The sequence below is a fragment of the Pristiophorus japonicus genome, chromosome 18 (genome assembly GCF_044704955.1).
Source record: "Pristiophorus japonicus isolate sPriJap1 chromosome 18, sPriJap1.hap1, whole genome shotgun sequence".
Classification (NCBI taxonomy): Eukaryota; Metazoa; Chordata; class Chondrichthyes; family Pristiophoridae; genus Pristiophorus; species Pristiophorus japonicus.
This window is the reverse complement of record NC_091994.1, coordinates 113,967,618-113,989,724: the sequence shown is the minus strand read 5'-3', so window position 1 is coordinate 113,989,724 and position 22,107 is coordinate 113,967,618. Positions and strand designations below refer to the sequence as shown.

Here is a 22,107-nt window from a genome sequence, read left to right as displayed (position 1 = left end):
CGGGGCAGTGAGCACAGGGGGTGATGGGTGAGTGGGACTGGGTGTGAGTTAGGACACGGGGCAGTGAGCACAGGGGGTGATGGGTGAGTGGGACTGGGTGCGAGTTAGGACACGGGGTCAGTGAGCACAGGGGGTGATGGGTGAGTGGGACTGGGTGCGAGTTAGGACACGGGGCAGTGAGCACAGGGGGTGATGGGTGAGTGGGACTGGGTGCGAGTTAGGACACGGGGCAGTGAGCACAGGGGGTGATGGGTGAGTGGGACTGGGTGCGAGTTAGGACACGGGGTCAGTGAGCACAGGGGGTGATGGGTGAGTGGGACTGGGTGCGAGTTAGGACACGGGGCAGTGAGCACAGGGGGTGATGGGTGAGCGGGACTTGGTGTGAGTTAGGATACGGGGCAGTGAGCACAGGGGGTGATGGGTGAGTGGGACTGGGTGTGAGTTAGGACACGGGGTCAGTGAGCACAGGGGGTGATGGGTGAGTGGGACTGGGTGTGAGTTGGGACACGGGGTCAGTGAGCACAGGGGGTGATGGGTGAACGGGACTGGGTGTGAGTTAGGATACGGGGCAGTGAGCACAGGGGGTGATGGATGAGCGGGACTGGGTGTGAGTTAGGATACGGGGCAGTGAGCACAGGGGGTGATGGGTGAGTGGGACTGGGTGTGAGTTAGGACACGGGGTCAGTGAGCACAGGGGGTGATGGGTGAGTGGGACTGGGTGTGAGTTAGGACACGGGGCAGTGAGCACAGGGGGTGATGGATGAGCGGGACTGGGTGTGAGTTAGGATACGGGGCAGTGAGCACAGGGGGTGATGGGTGAGTGGGACTCGGTGTGAGTTAGGACACAGGGCAGTGAGCAAAGGGGGTGATGGGTGAGTGGGACTGGGTGCGAGTTAGGACACAGGGCAGTGAGCAAAGGGGGTGATGGGTGAGTGGGACTGGGTGCGAGTTAGGATACGGGGCAGTGAGCACAGGGGGTGATGGGTGAGTGGGACTCGGTGTGAGTTAGGACACAGGGCAGTGAGCACAGGGGGTGATGGGTGAGTGGGACTGGGTGTGAGTTAGGACACGGGGCAGCGAGCACAAGGGGTGATGGGTGAGCGGGACTCGGTGCAAGTTAGGACACGGGGCAGCGAGCACAGGGGGTGATGGGTGAGCGGGACTGTGTGCGAGTTAGGATACGGGTCAGCGAGCACAGGGGGTGATGAGTGAGTGGAACTGGGTGCGAGTTAGGACACGGGGCAGCGAGCACAGGGGGTGATGGGTGAGTGGGACTGGGTGCGAGTTAGGACACGGGGCAGCGAGCACAGGGGGTGATGGGTGAGCGGGACTCGGTGCGAGTTAGGACACGGGGCAGCGAGCACAGGGGGTGATGGGTGAGCGGGACTGGGTGCGAGTTAGGACACGGGGCAGTGAGCACAGGGGGTGATGGGTGAGCGGGACTGGATGCGAGTTAGGACACGGGGCACAGGGGTGATGGGTGAGCGGGAATTGCTGTGAGTTTGGACACGGGGCAGCTGAGTTTTAGATTACCTCTAGTTTACGTAGGGTAGAATGTGGGAGGCCAGCCAGGAGTCTGTTGGAATAGTCGAGTCTAGAGGTAACTAAGGCAGGGATGAGGGCTTCAGCAGCGGATGAGCTGAGGCAGGGACGGAGACGAGCGATGTTACGGAGGTGGAAATGGACAGTCTTAGTTATGCTGCGGATGGGAACCGATGCAGGGAGACAGAGGGATATAAAATGGAGGCAGAAACAAAAGATAGAAAGAAGAAAAGTAAAAGTGGAGGGCAGAGAAACCCAAGGCAAAAAACAAAAAGGGCCACATTACAGCAAAATTCTAAAGTGGCAAAGTGTATTAAAAAGACAAGCCTGAAGGCTCTGTGCCTCAATGCGAGGAATATTCGGAATAAGATGGACGAATTAACTGCGCAGACAGCAGTTAACGGATATGATGTAATTGTCATCACGGAGACATGGCTCCAGGGCGACCAAGGCTGGGAACTCAACATCCAGGGGCATTCAACATTTAGGAAGGATAGACAGAAAGGAAAAGGAGGAGGTGTGGCATTGCTGGTTAAAGAGGAAATTAATGCAATAGTAAGGGGGGGTCATTAGCTTGGATGATGTGGAATCGGTATGGGTGGGGCTACGGAATACCAAAGGGCAGAAAACGCTAGTGGGAGTTGTGTACAGACCACCAAACAGTAGTAGTGAGGTTGGGGACAGCATCAAACAAGAAATTAGGGATGCATGCAATAAAGATACAGCAGTTATCATGAGCGACTTGAATCTACATATTGATTGGGCTAACCAAACTGGTAGCAATACGGTGGAGGAGGATTTCCTGGAGTGTATTGGGGATGGTTTTCCAGACCAATATGTCGAGGAACCAACTAGAGAGCTGGCCATCCTAGACTGGGTGATGTGTAATGAGAAAGGACTAATTAGCAATCTTGTTGTGCGAGGCCCCTTGGGGAAGAGTGACCATAATATGGTAGAATTCTTTATTAAGATAGCGAGTGACACAGTTAATTCGGAAACTCGGGTCCTGAACTTAAGGAAAGGTAACTTTGATGGTATGAGACGTGAATTGGCTAGAATAGACTGGCAAAGCATACTTAAAGGGTTGACGGTGGATAGGCAATGGCAAACATTTAAAGATCACATGGATGAACTTCAGCAATTGCACATCCCTGTCTGGAGTAAAAATAAAACGGGGAAGGTGGCTCAACCGTGGCTAACAAGGGAAATTAAGGATAGTGTTAAAACCAAGGAAGAGGTATATAAATTGGCTAGAAAAAGCAACAAACCTGAGGACTGAGAGAAATTTAGAATTCAACAGAGGAAGACTAAGGGTTTAATTAAGAGGGGGAAAATAGAGTACGAGAGGAAGCTTGCAGGGAACATAAAAACTGACTGCAAAAGCTTCTATAAATATGTGAAGAGAAAAAGATTAGTGAAGACAAACGTAGGTCCCTTGCAGTCGGATTCAGGTGAATTTATAATGGGGAACAAAGAAATGGCAGACCAATTGAACAAATACTTCGGTTCTGTCTTCACGAAGGAAGACACCAATAACCTTCCGAATGTACTAGGGGACAGTGGGTCTAGTGAGGAGGAGGAACTGAAGGATATCCTTATTAGGCGGGAAATTGTGATCAGGAAATTGATGGGATTGAAGGCCGATAAATCCCCGGGGCCTGATAGTCTGCATCCCAGAGTACTTAAGGAAGTGGCCCTAGAAATAGTGGATGCATTGGTGATCATTTTCCACCAGTCTTATCGACTGGATCAGTTCCTATGGACTAGAGGGTAGCTAATTTAACACCACTTTTTAAAAAAGGAGGGAGAGAGAAAACGGGTAATTATAGCCTGACATCAGTAGTGGGGAAAATGTTGGAATCAATCATTAAGGATGAAATAGCAGAGCATTTGGAAAGCAGTGACAGGATCGGTCTAAGTCAGCATGGATTTTTGAAAGGGAAATCATGCTTGACGAATCTCCTGGAATTTTTTGAGGATATAACTAGTAGAGTGGACAAGGGAGAACCAGTGGATATGGTGTATTTGGACTTTCAAAAGGCTTTTGACAATGTCCCGCACAAGAGATTGGTGTGCAAAATTAAAGCACATAGTATTGGGGGTAATGTACTGACGTGAATAGAGAACTGGTTGGCAGACAGGAAGCAGAGAATTGGGATAAACGGGTCCTTTTCAGAATGGCAGTCAGTGACTAGTGGAGTGCCGCAGGGCTCTGTGCTGGGACCCCCAGCTATTTACAATATACATTAACGATTTAGATGAAGGAATTGAATGTAATATCTCCAAGTTTGCAGATGACACTAAACTGGGTGGTGGTGTGAGCTGTGAGGAGGACGCTAAGAGGCTGCAGGATGACTTGGACAAGTTAGCTGAGTGGGCAAATGCATGGCAGATGCAGTATAATGTGGATAAATGTGAGGTTATCCATTTTGAGGGCAAAAACACAAAGGCAGAATATTATCTGAATGGTGGCAGATTAGGAAAAGGGGAGGTGCAACGAGACCTGGGTGTTATGGTACATCAGTCATTGAAAGTTGGCATGCAGTTACAGCAGGCGGTGAAGAAGGCAAATGGTATGTTGGCCTTCATAGCGAGGGGATTTGAGTATAGGAGCAGGGAGGTCTTACTGCAGTGAGCCCTCACCTGGAATATTGTGTACAGTTTTGGTCTCCTAATCTGAGGAAGGACGTTCTTGCTATTGAGGGAGTGCAGCGAAGGTTCACCAGACTGATTCGAGGGATGGCTGGACTGACATATGAGGAGAGACTGGATCAACTGGGCCTTTATACACTGGAGTTTAGAAGGATGAGAGGGGATCTCATAGAAACGTATAAGATTCTGACGGGACTGGACAGGTTAGATGCAGGAAGAATGTTCCCGATGTTGGGGAAGTCCAGAACCAGGGTTCATAGTCTTCGGATAAGGGGTAGGCCATTTAGGACTGAGATGAGGAGAAACTTCTTCACTCAGAGAGTTGTTAACCTGTGGAATTCCCTGCCGCAGAGAGTTGTTGAGGCCAGTTCATTGGATATATTCAAGAGGGAGTTAGATATGGCCCTTGCGGCTAAAGGGATCAAGGGGTATGGAGAGAAAGCAGGAAAGGGGTACTGAGGGAATGATCAGCCATGATCTTATTGAATGGTGGTGCAGGCTCGAAGGGCCGAATGGCCTACTCCTGCACCTATTTTCTAAGTTTCTTTGTGGTCGAAAGCTCATCTCAGGATCAAACATGACACTAAGGTTGCGAACAGTCTGGTTCAGCCTCAGACAGAAGTTGGGGAGTTGGGGAACAGAGTTTGTGGTAGGACCAAAAACAATGGCTTCAGTCTTCCCAATATTCAATTGGAGAAAATTTCTGCTCATCCAGAACTGGATGTCGGACAAACAGTCTGACAATTTAGAGACCGTGGAGGGGTCGAGAGAAGTGGTGGTGAGGTAGAGCTGGGTGTCGGCAGCGTGCATGTGGAATCTGATGCCGTGTTTCCAGATGTTATGGGGCGGTAAGGGTAATTTCGCGCCGGGCGCTAAACGTCCCGTCCCCCGGAAGGTCACCGCCCCCAATGGGGCCGCGGGGCAGTTTTGCCGCCTGGGATGCTGGGTAATTTCTGCAGTGTGAGTTGAGAGAGGTGGGACTGCCCTCTGCCTGGCCATTACATGTCGGGATCGCTGTGTTCTGGGGAAGTGGCACTCACTGTGACTGCAGTAGATGATTGCACAATATCGGAATGTCGTTCAGCGAGCGCACATAGAAACATAGAAACATAGAAAATAGGTGCAGGAGTAGGCCATTCGGCCCTTCTAGCCTGCACCGCCATTCAATGAGTTCATGGCTGAACATTCAACTTCAGTACCCCATTCCTGCTTTCTCGCCATACCCCTTGATCCGCCTAGTAGTAAGGACCTCATCTAACTCCTTTTTGAATATATTTAGTGAATTGGCCTCAACTACTTTCTGTGGGAGAGAATTCCACAGGTTCACCACTCTCTGGGTGAAGAAGTTCCTCCGCATCTCGGTCCTAAATGGCTTACCCCTTATCCTTAGACTGTGACCTCTGGTTCTGGACTTCCCCAACATTGGGAACATTCTTCCTGCATCTAACCTGTCTAACCCCGTCAGAATTTTAAATGTTTCTATGAGGTCCCCTCTCATTCTTCTGAACTCCAGTGAATACAAGTCCAGTTGATCCAGTCTTTCTTGATAGGTCAGTCCCGCCATCCCGGGAATCAGTCTGGTGAACCTTCGCTGCACTCCCTCAATAGCAAGAATGTCCTTCCTCAGGTTAGGAGACCAAAACTGTACACAATACTCCAGGTGTGGCCTCACCAAGGCCCTGTACAACTGTAGCAACACCTCCCTGCCCTTGTACTCAGTGCGGGAACAGTTGCCCGCTCACAGCTCGGGCCTGCCTGTGGAAGGAGCCACCTCAGTTGGTTGTTTCCCGATTCCTACTCCGTGTTGGTGGGAAACGCAGCACTCAGTCTCCCCCTGAGCCGCAGAGACTGAGCAATCCCGCGTTTGGATCCACGTCAAACAAAACAAGGATTCATTAACCGTAGATCTTTGGACACTATGGCTTCGGTCCGGAACCCCCAGGGAGTGGTGGAGATGGGTATAAGAAAGAGGAGTTGGCCGTTCGGCCCCTCGAGCCTGCTCCGCCATTCAATCAGATCACGGCTGATCATCGACCTCAACTCCACTTTCCTGCCCGATCCCCATATCCCTCGATTCCCCGAGAATCCAAAAGTCTATCGATCTCGGCCTTGAATATACTCAGAGACTGAGCCTCCACAGCCCTCTGGGGCAGAGAATTCCAAAGATTCACCTCCCTCTGAGTGAAGAAATTTCTCCTCATCTCAGTCCTAAATGGCCGACCCCTTATCCTGAGACTGTGACCCCTGGTTCTAGACTCCCCAGCCCGGGGGGAAACATCCTCCCTGCATCTACCCTGTCAATCCCCCTCAGAATCTGGTATGTTACAATCAGATCACTTCTCATTCTTCTAAACTCCCGAGAGTATAGGCCCAACTACTCAATCTCTCCTCATAGGACATAAGAAACATTAGAACATAAGAATTAGGAGCAGGAGTCAGCCATTCGGCCCCTCGAGCCTGCTCCGCCATTCCATGAGATCATGGCTGACCTTCGACCTCAATTCAACTTTCCGGCCCACTTCCCATGCCCCTCGGTTCCCTGAATACCCAACAATCTGTCGTGCTCTCCCACCCCAGGGGAGTGCCTTCACCGCCCCCCCCCCCCATCCCCCGCCCCGCGTCGCTGGCCGTGTGAAGCGCGGGGGGGTCTGCCGGGAAGGGCACAGGACGTTGAGCTCCAGGGTATTTGCTTCAGCGGCCTTGACTTCACATAAACTCAACCCACGTGGAATTAGTCCAAACATTATTTTGTACAATTTGTTCAGAAGTTCATTTGCTTCTTTTTAAAATCAGAAAAGCTCGAATTTCCTGTGGGTGTTGTACTCCCTTCCGCCACTAGGGGGCAGGATGTGTGGAGAAGCCGACATCCCAGCATCATGTTTTATTAAAGAAAGACTTGCATTTATATAGCGCCTTTCACGACCACCAGATGTCTCAAAGCGCTTTACATTTTTTTTAATTTCAAAATATACTTTATTCATATAAAAATTTGTACAGTACATTCAAAAGCAGTTCAGTACATTTAGCTGCGGTCAGTAATCCCATACACTACATTTGGGTGCTGACGGCAGTTCCGTTCGATACATTTCCTTGCTTTTCAGTTTAAGTACAATTCGGTCCAATACGGGATACATTGTAGTACATTCAACAAATTACATTACACGTGTCACTATACAGTACACGGAATGGGTGACGGTACATTTACATTTTTCTTTTCAACGTGCATCACGAAACAGACCTTACATTGTACATGGCACTACATAGGTGTTTACAGATCATGGTGCTCCATGTACACAAAAAAGAAGTTACAAGTACAGCCCGAGGGGGGTTTTGTACTGATTCCTGCCCCCGGGTTTACCGTGGCAGAAGGGCTTTAAACTGTGGCCCTTCCCCACCGTGCCTTTGCGGCGACTGCACCAATTTTAAGTGCGTCCCTCAGCACGTAATCCTGGATCTTGGATTGCGCCAGTCTGCAACACGCAGACGTGGACATCTCCTTGCTCTGGAGAACCAGCAAGTTTCAGCAAGACCAAAGAGCGTCTTTGACCGAGTTGATGGCCCTCCAGCAGCAGGTGATGTCTGTCTCGGTGTGTGTCTCTGGGAACAGCCCGTAGAGCACAGAGTCCTGTGTTACGGAGCTGCTCGGGATGAACCTCGACAGCAACCACTGCATCTCTTTCCAAACCTGCCTTGCGAAGGCGCAATCCTGAAGGAGGTGGGTGACAGTCTCGTCCGCCCCGCAGCCGACTCGGGGGCACCGTGCCGTGTTGATGAGACGTCAGCTGTGCATGAACGCTCTGACAGGTGAGGCCCTCCTCACCGCCAACCAAGCTACGTCTTGGTGCTTGTGTGAAAGCTCTGGCGATGAGACGTTCTGCCAAACGAGTTCGACAGTCCGCTCAGGGAACCACCCGACAGGGTCCACCCTCTCCTTCTTTCGTAGGGCGTCCAGGACCTTACGTGCTGACCACTGTTTTATGGCCTTGTGGTCAAAGGGGTTTTTTGTGAAAAACTTTTCCACGAAGGACAGGTGGACAGGCATGGTCCAACTGGTGGAGGCGTTTCGAGGCAGCATGGCCAGGCCCATCCTTCGCAACGCCAGGGACAGGTAGAACCTCAGCACGTAGTGACACTTGGTGTTTGCGTACCGGGGGTCTATGCACAGCTTGATGCAGCCGCACACAAAGGTGGCCATCAGGCTGAGGGCCACGTTCGGAACATCCTTTCCTCCACTGTCCAGAGATTTGTACATCGTGTCTCTGCGGACATGTTCCATTTGCACCTTTTACAACCATCGGACACCCCAAAGCACTTTACAGCCAATGAAGTACTTTTTGGAGTGTAGTCACTGTTGTAATGTGGGAAACACGGCAGCCAATTTGCGCACAGCAAGCTCCCACACACAGCAATGTGATAATGACCAGATAATCTGTTTTTTTGTTATGTTGATTGAAGGTTAAATATTGGCCCCAGGACATATAAATGCAAGTCTTTGTTTCACTCGCTGTAATGGAGAATGTCTAGTGAAGCAACACATCACATGACTGATTCCTGCTGAATCTCTCGCACACTTTACTGGTGCAGCAAGATACGAGGCCTCCGAGACAGATATTTGCTAAACGTTCCCCACTTTACTCCACTTGCTGAGGATGAAAGTAAGTTCTTTGCTCTGCCAGCAACCCATTTCAATGATTTACATTCTGGGCCGGTTCGATCAGCCTCCCACCCTTGATTTGCAGCATTTGCTGAAGAAGCATCTACTTCTTTTGGTTTTATTTCTTACATCCAACATCCACCATTTCTCTCTGGGGATGGAGTTAGAAACCCCCTCTCCCCCCACCCCCCCGAGTGTTCCCTAAAGCAGTGGATGGTTAGGCGGCCAAAGGGAACGATCGGATATTGGCCACGGTCACTTGGTGAATGAGACTCGGGCGGGCGAGACCCGTGGTGTACAGTAGGCCAGGAGAGTACGGAGGTTGGCCTCTATCGGGTTAATTTGAGCACAAGATGTGCATGTGAAGTGCCGTAACCTACAATAACCTGTGTTCATATAGCGCCTTTAACGGAGTGAAACTTCCCCAGACGCTTCACAGGAGTGTTATGCAACAAGAAATTTAACACCGAGAGGCATTAGGAGAAATGAGCGCAGGTGACAGAGGTCGGTTTTAAGGTGCATCTTGAAGGAGGAAAGAGAGGTAGAGAGGCGGAGAGGTTTAGGGAGGGAGTTCCAGAGCTTGGGGCCCAGGCAACAGAAGGCACGGCCACCGATGAGGGAGCGATTATAATCAGGGATGCTCAGGAGGCAGAATTAGAGGAGCGCAGACATCTCGGGGGGTTGTGGGGCTGGAGGAGATTACAGAGATAGGGAGGGGCGAGGCCATGGAGGGATTTGAAAACAAGGATGAGAATTTTTAAATTGAGGAGTTGCTTAAACGGGAGCCAATGTCGGTCAGCGAGCACAGGGGGTGATGGGTGAGCGGGACTCGGTGCGAGTCAGGACACGGGTCAGTGAGCACAGGGGGTGATGGGTGAGCGGGACTCGGTGCGAGTTAGGACACGGGGCAGTGAGCACAGGGGGTGATGGATGAGCGGGACTTGGTGCGAGTTAGGACACGGGGCAGTGAGCACAGGGGGTGATGGATGAGCGGGACTTGGTGCGAGTTAGGACACGGGGCAGTGAGCACAGGGGGTGATGGGTGAGCGGGACTCGGTGCGAGTTAGGACACGGGGCAGTGAGCACAGGGGGTGATGGATGAGCGGGACTTGGTGCGAGTTAGGACACGGGGCAGTGAGCACAGGGGGTGATGGATGAGCGGGACTTGGTGCGAGTTAGGACACGGGGCAGTGAGCACAGGGGGTGATGGGTGAGCGGGACTCGGTGCGAGTTAGGACACGGGGCAGTGAGCACAGGGGGTGATGGGTGAGCGGGACTGGGTGCGAGTTAGGACACGGGGCAGTGAGCACAGGGTGTGATGGGTGAGCGGGACTGGGTGCGAGTTAGGCCACAGGGCAGCCGGGTTTTGGATCACCTCTAGTTTACGTCGGGTAGAATGTGGAATGTCAGACAAGCAGTCTGACAATTTAGAGACCATGGAGGGGAAGAGAGAAGTGGGGGTGAGGTAGAGCTGGGTGTCATCAGCGCACCTGTGGAAACTGACGCTGTGTTTCCGGATGATGTCGCCGAGGGGCAACATGTAGATGAGGAATAGGAGGGGGCCAACGATCGATCCTTGGGGACGTCAGAGGTAACAATGTGGACCAAGGGCTACGGACCAAGAGCTGGAAAGTGGGATTAGGCTGGATAGCTCTTGGTTGGCCGGCACGGACACGATGGGCTGAATGGCCTCCTTCCGTGCTGTAAATTTCTATGATTCTATTGGTGCTGAAATGTTTACTTTGCTTATTTAATTGCATTTTGAATTTAATTTAGCAGTTCAATACCAGAATTGTTTAAACTTGTTTATTTGGTACCATTCCTGTGATTTACTTTAAGTCAGCAATTAATTATTAGATTTTTGGAGTCTAGGGGAATCAAGGGATATGGGGATTGGCCGGGAAAGTGGAGTTGAGGTCGAAGATCAGCCATGATCTTATTGAATGGCGGAGCAGGCTCGAGGGGCCGAATGGCTGACTCCTGCTCCGCTCCTAATTCCGATGTTAAGTTACCGTCCAGGTGCTAGGATAAGGGATATTATAGAACCTCCGAGTGAAGAAATTTCTCCTCACCTCAGTCCTAAATGGCCTCCCATTATCCTGAGACTGTGACCCCTGGTTCTAGACTCCCCAGCCCGGGGGAGATATCCTCCCTGCATCTACCACTGGGAGAGTAGCTGTAGGAGGGGAGGGTTTAAACTGAGATGGCCTGTGGGCAGAAGCAACATGAAGAAACTGTAAGTAAAACACTAGTGGAAAAAAGTACAGGAAAATTAGGAAAACTCTTTGAAAGTGTATATCTAACTGGTCCCACTCCCCCGCTCATTCCCCACAGCCCTGCAATTAATTGTTCCTTTACAAATATTTATCCACTTCCCGTTTGAAAGTTACTACTGAACTGCCATTTCAGGCAGCGCGTTCCCGATCACAACAACTCGCTGCGTTAACCATTCTCCTCCTCCCCCTCTGGTTCTGTCGCCGATTACCTTAAACCTGTGTCCCTCTGGTTACCGACCCTCTTGCCCCGGGGAACACTTTCTCTCGATCTACTCCATCAAAACCCTTTAGAATTTTGGACAACTATCAGATCTTCACTTAACCTTCTCTGCTCTCAGGAGAACAACCCCAACTTCTCCAGTCCCTCCACATAACTGCAATCCCTCATCCCTGGAACCATTCTCGTAAATCCCCTCTGCACCCTCTCCAAGGCCTTCACATCCTTCCTAAAGTGCAGGGCCCAGAATTAGACACAATGCTCCAACTGGGGCCGAACCCGTGATTTAAGAAGGTTTGGCATAACTTCCTGGCTTTTGTCCTCTATGCCTCTGTTTATAAAGCCTAGGATTCTCTGTGCTTTTTTTAACAGCCTTACCCAACCACCTTCCAATTTCATGGAGTGAAGGATTTTATAAATAAACAAGCCAGTCGAGTACAAAGGGTGGAACCGATTAGAGTTTAAAAAAAGTAAAGTCAACTTCTGGAGGATGAAGGAAGGGCACAGGGGAGTGTTCAGAAAACGAGGACCATGGGGGGAGTTGGAGTCATAGGTTACGTTGAACAAATATTTTGTATCGGTCTTCATGGTAGAAGACACTAAAAACATCCCAATAGTGGATAATCAATGGGCTATAGGGAGGGAGGAACTTAATACAATCACTATCACTGATGAAGTAGTAAAATAATGGGACTAAAGGCAGACAAGTCCCCTGGACCTGATGCCTTACCTCCTAGGGTCTTAAAAGAAGTGGCTGTAGAGGTAGTGGATACATTGGTTGTAATTTACCAAAATTCCCCGCATTCTGGGGAGGTCCCAACAGATTGGAAAACCACAAATGTAACGTCCCTATTTAAAAAAGGAGGCAGACAGAAAGCAGGAAACTATAGACCAGTTAGCTTAACATCTGTCGTTGGGAAAATGCTGGAGTCCATTATTAAGGAAGCAGTAGCAGGACATTTGGAAAAGCATGATTGAATCAAGTAGAATCAGCCTGGTTTTATGAAAGAGAAATCCTGTTTGACAAATGTCATGTATGTACTTTTGGGATCCTAGCTGGCGTCACTGTTGGAGGCCTTTGGGCTGCACGCACGTGTGTGCGGCCCAAGTATAAAAGGCCAGCCATTTTATATATTAGTCACTTTGGGCCTTAATAAAGCAGAGCCAAGGTTATACCTCTTGGAGTTAAACAATACTCAGTCTAACAGGTATTGCACACACAACATTTGGCGACGAGGATACAAGAACCTTCGCATGCAGAAATGAGCACAATTGGATTGTTGGAGCGACTTGTGGAAGGAGAAGATTGGGCAGACTGTGAGCCGTTTGAGCCAGTTCTTCGTGGCCAACAAAATGGAGGAGGTCGGCGACGCAGATCGGCGCGGGGGGTGTTCCTCACGGTTTGCGGTCCACAAATTTATGGTCTGATAAAGAATCTACTCCTGGCCGTGAGTCCAACAGAGAAGATGTATGAAGAATTGTGTACACTGGTACAGGACCACCTTAAGCCAGACGAAGGCATCATCATCTCGAGATACAGATTTTATACGCACATTCGCTCAGAGGGCCAGAATGCGGCAGAATTCGTTGCCGACCTGAGACAGCTAGTGGGATCGTGTAAGTTCGGGGCTGTGTTGGTAGACATGCTGCAGGAATTTTTTGTAATCGGCATCAACCACGAGGTGATCCTGCGTAAACTACTGGCGGTGGAGACGTTGGACTTGAACAGGGCCACCACGATCGCTCAGTCATGCATGACGACGGATAGAAGTCTAAAGGAGATATCGGTGAAAAATCTAAACTCAGCAAGTACTGTAAATATGATTGATTTGGCGTTTGGCAGAGCGGCACATGGCAGGGCCTACCCGACTACGTACGCGAAAGCTGTGGCTGCCCAAAGTCCGCCAGCAGGGAAATCACCGACACCAGCAGTGCCGATTTAAGCAATATAGTGGCAAAGGCTGTCTGAGAGTGGGGCATCTCCAGCGCAAGTGTCCACAGATGAGCAAGCGTGCTGCGACACATCACGTGGAGGATGATGGTCAGACTAGCGCGGATCCGAATACACAATCCGAGATACCAGAGGAGGAAGTGTATGGACTGTACTCGTTCCTAACTAAAAGCAAACCGATAATGATCAAAGGGAAATTTAATGGGTGCCAACATCGATGGAACTTAGACACGGGGGCGAGTCAATCGATAATGAGCCAGAGGGCATTCGACAAGCTGTGGGATACTAAGGCTGTGAGGCCCAGGCTGAGCCCAGTCAATGCCAAGTTGCGCGCGTACACCAAAGAACTCATAATGGTGATTGGCAGTGCCACAATTAAAGTGACGTATGACGGTGTGGTTCACGAGTTACCGCTATGGATTGTCCCAGGCAATAGCCCAACGCTGTTCGACAGGAACTCGCTTGAAAAAATCAGATGCGACTGAAACGACATCAAGGCATTGTTGTCGGAGGAAGATACATGCGCCCAAGTATTGAGCAAGTTCCCCTCGCTGTTCGGCAACTTCACAGGAGCCAAGGTGCAGATCCACATGGACTCGGGTGCAAGACCCGTCCATCATAAAGCTCGGGCAGTTCTGTATTTGGTGAGGGAGACGGTCAAAATGGAACTGGACAGACTCGAGCGTGAAGGGATCATATCACCGGTTGAATTTACTGAATGGGCTAGCCCCATTGTTCTTGTGCTGAAAAGTGATGGCACAGTCAGAATCTGTGGAGACAGAGTTTCGAAACAGGATCAGTACCCGTCACCGAAGGCTGATGACTTGTTTGCAATGCTAGCCGGGGTGAAGTTGTTCACCAAACTGGACTTGACGACGGCCTACATGACACAGGAGCTGGTTGAGACGTTGAAGAGACTTGCGTGCATTAACACAATAAAGGACTGTTTATTTATCACAGGTGCCCTTTTGGAATTCTCTCGCTGCAGCAATATTTCAGAGGAACATGGAGAGTCGACTGAAGTCCGTTCCCAGAACAGTCATGTTCCAAGATAACATCCTGATTACAGATCGCGATGCCGCCAAACATCTGAACAACCTGGAAGAGGTTCTACATCGTCTGGGCAAAGTGAGACTCAGATTGACACGTTCGAAGTGCGTCTTCATGACACCAGAGTTCGAATTCCTGGGGAGGAAAATTGCTGCTGACGGCATCAGGCCCACGGACGTGAAAACCAAGGCCATCAAGAATGCACCCAAGCCGCAGAATGTGACGGAGCTGTGTTCGTTCCTGGGTCTACTCAACTACTTCGGTAACTTCCTACCTAAATTGAGCACCTTATTAGAACCACTGCACATGCTGCTAAGAAAAGGCGACAACTGGGTGTGGGGTGCGTCTCAAGACAGAGCTTTTGAGAAAGCCATTACTTTGCTCTAACAAGCTGCTGGTGCATTATGACCCGTGTAAACGTTTAGTATTGGCCTGCGACACTTCGTCATATGGAATTGGTTGCGTACTCCAACAAGCTAATGAGTCGGGTAAACTTCAACCAGTCGCGTATGCTTCAAAAAGTTTGTCTAAAGTGGAAAAAGCCTACAGCATGGTGGAGAAAGAAGCACTAGCCTGTGTGTATGGGGTTAAAATGATGCATCAGTACCTGTTTGGTCTTCGGTTTGAACTGGAGACAGATCACAAGCCGTTCATTTCACTGTTCTCTGAAAACAAAGGTATCAATACCAATGCATCGTCCCGCATCCAGAGGTGGGCGCTGACATTATCCGCTTATGATTATGTCATTCGCCATAGACCTGGCACCGAGAATTGTGCCGATGCTTTGAGCCGTCTGCGATTGCCCACACCGGAGGTGGAAACGCCACAACCGGCAGACCTACTGTTAGTTATGGATGTTTTTGAGAGTGAATGAACCCCTGTCACGGCTCAACAAGTTAAGACCTGGACCAGGACCCGATTTTATCGGTGGTAAAGAGTTGCATCCTCAAAGGTGATTGGTCTGCCATACCCAAGAAAATGTTCGAGGAGACCAAACCTTACATTCGTCGCAAAGACGAACTGTCTATTCAGTCGGATTGCATACTGTGGGGCAATCGTGTTGTTATGTCCATGAAAGGGAGAGAGAAATTTGTACGTGAGCTACATAGCACACATCCCGGCATTGTAATGATGAAAGCCATCACCAGGTTTCATGTGTGGTGGCCAGGAATTGACTCTGAGCTGGAATCATGTGTGCATCAGTGCAACACTTGCATGCTGCTCAGTAAAGCACCAGCGGAATCGTCGCTGAGTCTATGGTCGTGGCCATCCAAACCATGGTCCACGATCCACATTGACTTTGCAGGTCCCTTCCTGGGGAAGATGATTTTAGCTGTGGTGGATGCTTATTGGAAGTGGATAGAGAGTATAATCATGTTATCCAGTACATCCACAGCTACCATTGAGAATCTCAGTGTCATGTTCGCGACACATGGTCTGCCTGACATCGTTGTTAGCGACAACTGATTGTGCTTCACCAGTCAGGAGTTTCAAGAGTTCATGAAACTCAACGGTATCAAACATGTAAGGTCAGCACTGTTGAAACCAGCATCCAATGGGCAAGCAGAACGTACTGTCCAAATCATAAAGCAGAGAATGAAGCAAGTAACCCAAGGGTCACTGCAGACCCGCCTGTCATGCATACTGCTTAGTTACAGGACAAGACCACACACGCTTACAGGGGCCTCGCCTGCTGAACTAATGATGAAGAGAGGTCTTAAGCCCAAGCTATCTCTTGTACACCCTGACTTGAATAATCATGCTGAATATAGAAGACAAAGTCAGCAAGGGTATCATGATCATGCAGCTGTGTCACGCGATATTTCTGTAAATGATCCTGTATATGTTCTGAATTATGGTCAGGGTCCCAAGTGGATCGCTAGTACTGTCATGGCCAAGGAGGGCAACAGAGTATTTATTGTCAAGCTCAAAAATGGGCAAACATGCAGGAAACATATGGATCAGACAAAGCTGCGGCACACAGGCGAACCGGAACAGTCAGAGGAAGAGACAATCGACAACCAACCAACCTACCCCCAGTCATCAGAGGACTCAGTGGTCATCAGTGAATCAGGACTTTCAATCACCTGACACGTTCAATGAAAATAGACTTTCAATCCCTGACATGGCCATTGCCACTCCCACCAGGTCAGCCACCCAGCCACCAGTCACAACAGACTCTGAACACTCACCCAAGGCTGGAGTTGAACTGAGACGGTCAACTCGGGAGCGTAAAACACCGGACCGTCTCAATTTGTAAAAGACTGTGTTAATATCTCAGAGTGGGGTATTGTCATGTATGTACTTTTGGGATCACCAGCCACTAGATGGCGTCACTGGAGACCAGTGGGCTGCACGCACGTATGTTAGTCACTTTGGGCCTTAATAAAGCAGAGCCAAGGTTATACCTCTTGGAGTTAAACAGTACTCAGTCTAACAGTTATTGCATACACAACAACAAATTTGCTGGAGTTCTTTGATAATGTAATGAGCAGGGTGGATAAGGGGGAACCAGTGGATGTGGTGTATTTGGGTTTCCAGAAGGCATTCGATAAGGTACCACATAAAACATTACTGCACAAGATAAAAGATCACAGGGTTGGGGGTAATATATTAACATGGATAGAGGATTGGCTAACTAACAGAAAACAGAGAGTCGGGATAAATGGGTCATTTTCCGGTTGGCAAACAGTAACTAGTGGGGTGCCGCAGGGATCGGTGCTGGGGCCTCAACTATTTACAATCTATATTAATGACTTGGATGAAGGGACCGAGTGTAATGTAGCCAAGTTTGCCGATGATACAAAGATGGGTGGGAAAGCAAATTGTGAGGACACAAAAAATATGCAAAGGGATATAGACAGGCTAAGTGAGTGGGAAAACATTTGGCAGATGGAGTATAATGTGGGAAAATGTGAGGTTATCCACTTTGGCAGAAATAATAGAAAAGCAAATTATTTAAATGGAGAGAAATTACAAAATGCTGCAGTACAGAGGGACCTGGGGGTCCTTGTGCATGAAACACAAAAAGTTAGTATGCAGGTACAGCAAGTAATCAGGAAGGCAAATGGAATGTTGGCCTTTATTGCAAGGGGGATAGAGTATAAAAGCAGAGAAGTCCTGCTACAACTGTACAGGGTATTGGTAAGGCCACACCTGGAGTACTGCGTACAGTTTTAGTCTCTGTATTTAAGAAGGGATATACTTGCATTGGAGGCTGTTCAGAGAAGGTTCACTCGGTTGATTCCGGAGATGAGGGGGTTGACTTATAAAGATAGGTTGAGTAGGTTGGGCCTATACTCATTGAAGTTCAGAAGAATGAGAGGCGATCTTATTGAAACGTACAAGATAATGATGGGCTCGACAAGGTGGATGCAGAGAGGATATTTCCACTCATAGGGGAAACTAAAACTAGGGGACATAGTCTCAGAATAAGGGGCCGCTCTTTTAAAACTGAGATGAGGAGGAATTTCTTCTCTCAGAGGGTTGTAAATCTGTGGAATTCTCTACCCCAGAGAGCTGTGGAGGCTGGGTCATTGAATATATCTAAGGTGGAGATAGACAGATTTTTGAGTGATAAGGGAGTAAAGGGTTACGGGGAGCGGGCGGGGAAGTGGAGCTGAGTCCATAATCAGATCAGCCATGATCTTATTGAATGGTGGAGCAGGCTCGAGGGGCTGAATGGCCAACTCCAGTTCCTATTTCTTATGTTACCTATAGTCAAGAAAGGAATGTTACAAAAATTGGTGGAACACAAAAGTGGAAACCGTACTGGACTCTGGTGACAGAAATTCTAAACTTCTGATGGAATCCAAAATAAGGTGATCCAAAACTCGGCAGCCCGTGTCCTAACTAGCACCAAGTCCCGCTCACCCATCAGCCCCTGTGCTCGCAGGCCTACATTGGTTCCCGGTTAAGCAATGCCTCGATTTCAAAATTCTCATCCTTGTTTTCAAATCCCTCCATGGCCTCCCTCCTCGCTATATCTGTAATCCCCTCCAGCCCCACAACCCCCCGAGATGTCTGCACTCCTCCGATTCTGACATTTTGAGCATCCCTGATTTTCCCGATTTTTTTTTCAAGTTTAGAAAAACAACTTGAAAGAAAGACTTGCATTTATATAGCACCTTTCACGATCACCAGACGTCCCAAAGCGCTTTACAGCCAATGAAATACTTTTGGCGTGTTGTAATGTGGGAAATGCGGCAGCCAATTTGCGCACAGCAAGCTCCCACAAATAGCAATGTGATAATGACCAGATAATCTGTTTTTGTTATGTTGATTGAGAGATAAATATTGGCCCCAGGACACTGGGGAGAACTCCCCTGTTCTTCTTCAAAATAGTGCCGTGGGATCTTTTACACCCACCTGAGAGAGCAGACGGGGCCTCGGTTTAATGTCTCATCCAACAGTGCAGCGTTCCCTCAGCACTGCACTGGAGTGTCAGCCCAGAGTATGTGCATAACAATTAGCTGTTTGTGGGAGCTTGCTGTGCGCAAATTGGCTGCATTACAACAGTGACTACACTCCAAAAGTATTTAATTGACTGTAAAGCGCTTTGGGACGTCCAGTGGTAGTGAAAGGCGCTATAGAAATGCACTGTCTTTCTTTCTTTCAAGTTTGTGGAGTGGGACTTGGGACCCACAACCTTCTGACTCGGAGGCGAGAGGAAACACATAATTAAAGTCAAACCTTAAAAGAAAGAAAGGAACAGTGGGAATTGGGGCTCCGATATTCAATATTCGAAAGGTTGGTGAAACTGTAGGGTTTATAAATGGTGGCATCGTGAGAACGGAAAATGAAAAAGTCTTCAGTTCTGATGAAGATTATACACCCAGAAACGAAGAGCTGCGGACTGGCATGTATGGTGCGTATGTTTCTCGGAGAAATGCAACATTTGTGACACCTGGGATCCTGTGCCGTTGTAAAGCAGCCCGTGGATTGCCAGTCAATGGGAATATGGCAGGGCCTGGCTGGAAGATTTGCTGATACTTGTGCCCCAGCAGCGGTTGCGTGAGGAGATTGTCCGAAAGGGGGGGGAGGGAAAACGATACCTATTCCTGAACCAACAAACAACGCTGAGCTTATCCCGGACAGCTGCCTGTTCCCCCCCCCCCCCCCGGAGCCAAGCATGAAACCTGTCACCACTGAACAAAAGGATCGGGACACTTACTGGAGTTGATTTTTAAATGGGTCCCCCATTCATCAGCCTAGTGTGTGTGTGTGTGTGTGTGTGTATGTGGAGTAATGGATGGCCTAGTATAAAGCAGTCACCATGGTTACCAGCTGTGACCTACGACCTTCAGACAAATGCTTAGCTTTGTGTTTGTTGCTCCTTCGCACCAGTGTGTGATTGGTGAAGCTTGGTTACCCTGGACAATTGCCGGAATATTGTGGGCATCTTGTCCCCTTGGAGAAGATCCAGTGTGAAACTCTTTCGATTTTAGAAACCTGATTTTTTTTTTTTGTGTCTGTCTTTAGGCCAAGGCCGCAGTAGGCCCACATTCAGGTCAGAGGTCAGCACTTTTCCGCTCTCTATTGTCGGATCAAGTCAGGGCTCTCGGAAACCCCCCCCTCTCTCTCTCTCTCTCTCTCTCTCTGCATTTGGTCGCCTGGAGACAGCAGGCCTTGTGTTGCTGACAATCATTGTAGCACAAAAGGTTGGAGTCATTGTGGCCACAAGATTTGCATTTGAGTGCGGTGCTGTGAAGCACTGGGGCAGCTCTCTCCCCAAGTAATCGGCAAGAGCTTTGTGGCAGGACTCAGATTCCTCCTGGAATTCTGGCCTTTGTGAGTATAATGTTACACGGAGACCAGGAACTGTGCAACTAGATATGAAGGGGCCTAACCCCATTCTCTGTCCGAGGGGAGAGAAAGTAAGGTGTAGAGAGTTCTCAAACCAGAGACTTCGATCCGTACCTGTCTGATTCTCCTTCAGCCGTATTATGTTGTAAGTAATATATCTCCTGTGCTTGCTCAATCTTCCTTGTTTAGATGTTGTTTTGTGTCAACTCGATCATGGCTGTGGTAGGGATTTGATGTGGGACTGCTTGGCCAAGTGCTCAATAATGGTACTGTTTAAACAATAGATAACGCACAGAAGTTGGTGATTATGAAATCAAAATTGCCTTTTTTAAGAAAAGTTATTTATAGCAAAACTTATTGCCATTGTGCTCTGTGTAATTCAGTTGAGCCTCAGATCCTGTTGCCGACGGTGAAAGCTAATTTTGCGGTTCGTGCAGGCTACTGATCAGAGACGCCAATTTATTTTGCCGTCTTTGTTTAGTATTGTGTTACAGCCCATAATGAGGAGGCTGTGCGTTGAGGGATCACTGGCAAATTGCACTGCCTGCTTGCATCTGTTGGGAGGCTGGAGCCCGATGGGTTGAGCGGGGTCAGGTTTTGATTTAAAGTGATAGCACGCAGCTGGTGAACAATGCTTGGAAGGAGCTGGTGTCGGGGAGCTGCTTTCTGGAGCCTGCCTCGTGTCTCCAGCGCACAGATGTGCTGCTTTATCGGCTCCTCGCGTTAATCGGTGACGGAACGGGGATGTGGTTTTGCCGTGGATATCTGAGCGGGCCGCGTTAGAGGCACAGTGCCCGGTGAGCGGCTGCCGGTGAAGGAGAGAGTTCTGTCTGTTGGGTAAGGCCGGCCACAATGTTACCTGCACCACTGTCCCCTTTGGCTCAATAATTAACTCCCCACCCAGGCCGGTGCTGGGCTGTACAGGCCACAGGGGTCCCAGATTCTGCTCAGCAAGCCGGGCTTAACTTGGGCAGCTGGAGCTGCTCTCCCATTATCTCCGGTCTCTGTGGCTGAGGATATCCTTCCCCATTTCCCCAATCTTTCTCTCCGCTCTGTGAAGTGTCCTCGGACAATTTTTTTTTTGTACCTCACAGGCGCTATATAAATTCCCCTATTTTTTGGATGAGACGTTAAACCGAGGCCCCGTCTGCTCTCTCAGGAGGACATAGAAGATCCCAGGGCACTATTTCGGAGAAGAGCAGGGGAGTTCTCCCCGGTGTCCTAGGGCCAATATTTATCCCTCAATCAACATCACTAAAACAGATTATCTGGTCATTATCACATTGCTGTTTGTGGGAGCTTGCTGTGCGCAAATTGGCTGCCGTGTTTCCTGCATTTAAACAGTGACTGCACTCCAAAAGTAGGTCAGTGGCTGTAAAGCGTTTTGGGACGTCCGGTGATCGGGAAAGGTGCTATATAAATGCAAGTCTTTCTTTTTTTTGATTTTTTTATTGCTGGAATAAATCAGCCACTGCTCCTCGTTGCAGACATTCTCCGTGGATTGTGCCAGACTTGGTGAGGCCTTCTGTGGGAGAATTGCCTGCCGCCGCCCAGTGTTTGGGTCCCCACGAGCCACAGGGTGGCATTGCTGGAGGGCACTAGCACCTGAGGTGCCCCAGCACAGATCGGCACCTCCGGGAGCGGGGGGGGGGGGGGGGGGGGAAATCACTGGGGTCAGAAGTCCTTGCTGTAACCGGAGCTTTTGCACAGCTTCTCGTGAGGCAGTTAAAGTTCAGCGTGCCGGCAAAGTAATCAGCAGGAGATAGTGGACAAGGACACAGGTCACAGCTGGGAGGGGAGCTATCAGTTCCGACAAAAGTGTGCAGTATGTGAAACGATGAAATTGCGTAGATTGGGCCTGTACTCTCTGGAGTTTCGAAGAATGAGAGGTGATCTCATTGAAACATATTAGATTCCGATGAGGATTGACAGGGTAGATGCAGGGAGGATGTTTCCCCCG

At 49.3% G+C, this 22,107-nt stretch overlaps 1 protein-coding gene across 8 annotated transcripts in view; it reads left to right on the top strand.

The window, feature by feature from the left end:
- Positions 1–22,107, top strand: part of LOC139228989 (polyhomeotic-like protein 2) — a 271,331-nt gene that overhangs the window by 132,419 nt on the left and 116,805 nt on the right. Inside the window, exon 1 of one of the 8 annotated variants that reach the window (XM_070860646.1) lies at positions 20,235–20,292. The exons of 6 other annotated variants lie outside the window; for them this stretch is intronic. Coding sequence is in view for 1 of the 2 variants with exons in the window: in XM_070860645.1 (XP_070716746.1) it covers positions 20,411–20,413 (3 nt within the window). In the remaining variant the exon portion in view is untranslated. Of the gene's footprint in view, positions 1–20,234; positions 20,293–20,389; positions 20,414–22,107 lie in introns of those variants that run through there. One more of the 8 variants, XM_070860645.1, reaches the window with a different exon arrangement.